The sequence below is a fragment of the Sinocyclocheilus rhinocerous genome, unplaced genomic scaffold (genome assembly GCF_001515625.1).
Source record: "Sinocyclocheilus rhinocerous isolate Xijiao unplaced genomic scaffold, SAMN03320098_v1.1 scaffold2160, whole genome shotgun sequence".
NCBI lineage: Eukaryota > Metazoa > Chordata > Actinopteri > Cypriniformes > Cyprinidae > Sinocyclocheilus > Sinocyclocheilus rhinocerous.
The window spans coordinates 207,205-211,961 of NW_015646171.1; the positions used below are offsets into that span (position 1 = coordinate 207,205).

General features: G+C 42.5%; 1 protein-coding gene across 7 annotated transcripts in view; it reads right to left on the bottom strand.

Moving 5' to 3' along the window:
* Positions 1 to 4,757, bottom strand: part of LOC107707105 (protein SCAF11-like) — a 15,344-nt gene that overhangs the window by 3,892 nt on the left and 6,695 nt on the right. For all 7 annotated transcript variants that reach the window (XM_016511004.1, XM_016511000.1, XM_016511003.1 and 4 more), the window contains exons 10-11: positions 4,148 to 4,221; positions 669 to 2,732 (exon numbers count right to left, since the gene is read on the bottom strand). In XM_016511004.1, coding sequence (XP_016366490.1) covers positions 669 to 2,732; positions 4,148 to 4,221 — 2,138 coding nt within the window. The remainder of the gene's footprint in view (positions 1 to 668; positions 2,733 to 4,147; positions 4,222 to 4,757) is intronic.

Below are 4,757 nucleotides of genomic sequence, written 5' to 3' on the forward strand. Positions count from 1 at the left end.
CTCTCTCTCTCTCTCTCTCTCTCTCGCTCGCTCGCGCGCACACGACCCCCTCTCTCTCTCTCTCTCTCTCTCGCTCTCTCTCTCTCTCGCTCTCTCACACGCTCTCTCTCACACGCTCTCTCTCACGCGCTCTCTCGCTCTCTCTCTCTCTCTCTCTCTCGCGCTCTCTCTCTCTCTCTCTCTCACGTGCACATTTGGGCGGCATTATGCTAATATTTTCACATAGTGAGGTAGATATGTGGGGCGTGTTAGAACGAGCCGTTTTAGGGGGGCGTGGCAGAGTCTTAACTTTGATAAAGAATATCTCTTTGGTTTTGAGACTTTAGTCTTTGCAACTTCAGGGATCTTATCTATGCACAATCAGCTTGTAACACTCCAAAGAGAAAGGAAAACTTGAAATCGCATCATATGACCCCTTTAAAGTGGGAATGCACAGCTGGCAAGATGGTCTTTTAATAAACTTGACTGTCTATCTATGCAATGGAAACACAAGTTTGTTTTTAAATCAGTGCTATATGACTAGAGAAAATAAAAAGCTACAGATTTCACTTTTGCTAAAAATGTCAACAACCCATAATGCAATTTTGATGGAATTGGGTAAAAAAGTAAAATGGAATTTGGGAAAAAATAAATAGGATCATATGGCCTTTATTTGGATAAAGACACACCTGCTTGTTTTGGGACACCTGGTGCACCTTGGTCCTCCTCTTGTCTGTTCCAGTTGTTGTTGCCGCCTCCTCTGTCTCTGCGCGAATAGTAGTTCTGCACATCGGCAGGGAGAGTTCGGCGTACGGCCCAGCTGGACGCAGATGACCACCCGGAACGATCCAGTGGATTCTCTGCGCCATCGGACTCTCTTCTCTTCCCTCCGGCTCTATTGTCGTTGAAGCGATTATAAGAATCTGCATTGTTTGCTGTCCCTGAGAAAGAAGTACGCTGCCTCCAATTATCTGCTGGCTCGCCCTGCTGGCTGGACATCCAGTGTGCGCCGCCTCTGCAATGCCCTGCATTCCAGCTGCCCCGAGGCCAGGATTCTGCAGGGGGATCACCTGCATTTTCATCCCTTCGTGGCTCACGTCCTCTGGAATCAGTGTCTGCCCAAAGCTTCTCCCTCTCTTGTACCCAATCCGGGTTCTCGCTCCTGCCTCGTTCGGGCGATGCTTCATGGAAGTTGCCGTTGTCAGACAAAATGGGCTCTCTTGATGAGAAATGTCCAGGTTTCTCCGCGTTGTTCCTCCAGTTGGAATTGCGGAAACCCCGTCCACTGCCCCTGCTCCGCCATCCATCCCCGCCACAAGATTCTCTCTTGTGAGGAGAGTGGCCGCCATGATCAGCACGTTCCTGGGATGGGCTCCGGTGTCCGGGTCGGTTTCTGTTCCTGGAACGACTACGTCGCCTGCGACTCCGCTCCCTACTACGGCTACGATTCCGTCGGCCATCCCGTGCCTCCTCTTGCTGCTCGCGGCTTCGAGACGTGGACCGGGTCTTGTGGCTACGGTCCCGTGATCGAGACCTTGACCTGCGTGACCCTTCGTTTCTAGACTCCCTGTTGGGAGACCAGGTGGTTGTAGGGGAGTGAAAACGAGACCTGCGGGATCGTCCCTCCCGCTCCCTCTTATCTGAGCCTTTTTCCTCCTTGCAAGAGTCAAGCATGGGCTCTTGATCATCCATTTGAGGCACATTTGCAATGGGAACCACCCCAGCTTCAGCAATGTTGGCTTCACTTTCGGATACAGGAGAATCACACTCCATGGGAATGAGGTCAGTGTTATCCTGAGGACTACTTGCATTAGTGTCCTTTGATTCTGGCACGCCTTTCTCCTCTGGAACTGACGCTTCGACGGCCTGGTCCTCTTTAAGAGGTGGAGGACTACTGGATTCCTGCTTGTCCGAACAGTTTTCCGTGGTGTCAGGCTCCGGTTTCAGATCTGCAATCTGGTCTGAAGCATCTGTAGGAGGTCCAGCTGTTGGTTCTGCTTGCAGAGATGATTCAGAGTCTTGGGAATCAGATTGAGACTCTTGTAGTTCTACACAGGAATGAGATGGACAATCTTGCTCCTGTATTGGTGGAACATTCACCAATTCTACTAGGTCTTTATCATTTGTATCCACTTCTTGCTTGCTATCTTCTTGTGGAAGTATCTGATTGTCTTCATCTTCAACCATAGTCTCCGTTACCACTTCTACTTTTGCCGTTTCCTCTTCCTGGCTACTGGCATCAGGGGAAACACGTTCATCCTCAGCTGGACTCGTCTGATTTTCCACCTCCATCTTCTCCTCCATATCCAATGTAACTTGGTCACCATCAATCTGATCAGAACTTGCTTTCTGGTCTGTTTTTGATTCTTTAGATTCTGTTTCCTCAGTGACTCCATCTTCCTCATGATTCCCAACCTCAGTTTCTTGCTCCTCATCCTCAGGTCTCGCCACCTTCACCTTCTTTGGGCGTCCTCTCATCTTCGCTCCAGACCTCGGATTGTTCCCCTGCTGCCCTCTGCTTGTAGAAGCATGAGTATCATTTATGGTTTGTGGTGTATAAGAGGTGGTATCTGAATCTGTTGTTTCTGACTGTGCGGCTGAGGAATCCTCCGCCTCAGAGCGACTGTGCCTAGAGGAGCGCCTGGTTGCAGAAGCTTCTGCTGGTTTCACTGAGGTCTTTGACCCAGAACCCCTGGTTCCCTTTTTCTCCTCACCTTTGGGGCAGGTGACAGCACAAACTAAGCCATGAGGAACTAATAAACAGAGAAAATAAGTGTTAATAAAAACCAAAAGAAACAATTAACTGAAATAAAAAATAAGTAACTGGGAAAAAGTTAAACTAAAATGGGCACAAATCCATTTTAGTTTTAATTTGTGATACTTCATAAAACTTTCACTTGTATAAAGATGAAACCTTTAAAAAAAATTTAAGAAATTTACCAGATTCTCTAATTCTCTATTCTAATAATCTAATTCTCAGAATCTCTAATCTCTAAATATATACTATATAACTCTGAACCTAACAAAAATGAAAACTAAATTGGGGCATTACAATTTAATTAACATTACTTTTTATTTAATTTATTTTTTTATATAAAACTTTGGCAGCCCTAAAAAATAAAAATAAAAATAAAATAAAAAATAAAGTAAATTAAAACAAAAAAACTAAAACAACAACTAAATAAGCTGAAGCTAGAAAACTCTACGGAAGTCCTAAGAGGCCATGGATTATTATTTTTTTTCTTTCTTGTTTTCTCGTTTTTTCAATAAATGTATGTTTTGATAAGAAATGTGATTTATATATGTAAAATGTTATACAGTGTTGTAATCTTTTGTATTTTCTACATTTCTTTGTAGGAAACCACACATACACACACTCATAAACACTCTTCTCAAACAGCATCCCAAGCTTGTAACGCACATGATATCAGTCACAGCTTATCCTACATGACTAATATAAATCACAAAAAATTATATATAATTTTATTTCAAGCAAATGAGGAAAATAAAGTGAGTTGAGTCCAAGTAGCTCTAAAAGATTTTAGAATAGTTCTCTGCATCCTTCTGAAGGCGCTCCGCCTGTGTTTGCGGTGTTGAATGCTCTGATGTTATGGACATTTAAACATGTTAATTACACAAACAATATGTTTAGCAAACTGTCTCTGAAAACAACAACAATAACAACAACAACAGTGATTGATTAGCATATATTTATTTCTTTATTGTAGACGTTATTACTAAGTGACGTAAAATTTGCTGAAATAGCCTATCCACAACATACAGTAGCGCATGGTTTATTTGTCGATTAGATGCGCGTCAAATTTGCGTTCATTACTATAGCAACAGTAGGCTCACGATGCATTGTGTTTGATTAAAAATCAAACAATCATTGTAAAAAAACAACAACAACTTTTGTTTTGTCGAGATCATGAGAGAGCAAGAAAGAAAAATAATCACAATCTATGGACTCTTAGGGCTTCCCTAAAACTCTGGGGGAGGAAAAAAAACTAAGAATAAAACGAACAACAAACAAAAAATTTATGAAAACAAAATGCAAGCTGAAAAAAACAAAAAACAAATAAAAACTAAAAAGCAAATTTCAAAATAACGAGTATTAAGCATGTCCTTTAATATAAATTAAAGACAACTTGGTTTTGCGTGGACTTACCTGTGTGTTCAGAAAGCAGCACATTCAGAGAGGCAGAAACAACTGACAGAAGCAGGTGTGAGCGGAGTGACACCCTATAAAAGGTTCATAAGTCAAAATAAGGGACATGCGCACAAAAGCAAATAGCAGCCAAACTGTACAAATTAGGGATGCACGATATTATCGGACCAATATCGGAATCGGCCGATAATGGCTTTAAATATAAATATCGGCATCAGCCCGATATGAAAAATTATGCCGATATGTCTTGCCGATAAGAGGAATACATTAAATCACATGTGCTCAGGATGTGCTAGTGATTAGATCACGTCAGCATTGTGGCTCATTCTTGAAGCAAAGTTTTGCCTGAATGGTGATTGGAATCACTGTTTTTGGATCGCTGCATTTAAACTGAGAATGCACATACAGAATGATGCGTTTGGTGTGTGATAGAGTAAACAGTAATAGCATGTGCAGTGGCAGCAGCGGCAGCCTCCCCCGGGTCCTAATGCCCATTCGGTAAGGAGTTTTAATCCCGTAGGGGGTGCTGTTGGCCTACTTCTAATAAAATGAAAGCAAAATACACAAATATTTAGACTGTGTTTCTGATTAAATAAAGCAGTAATTGATG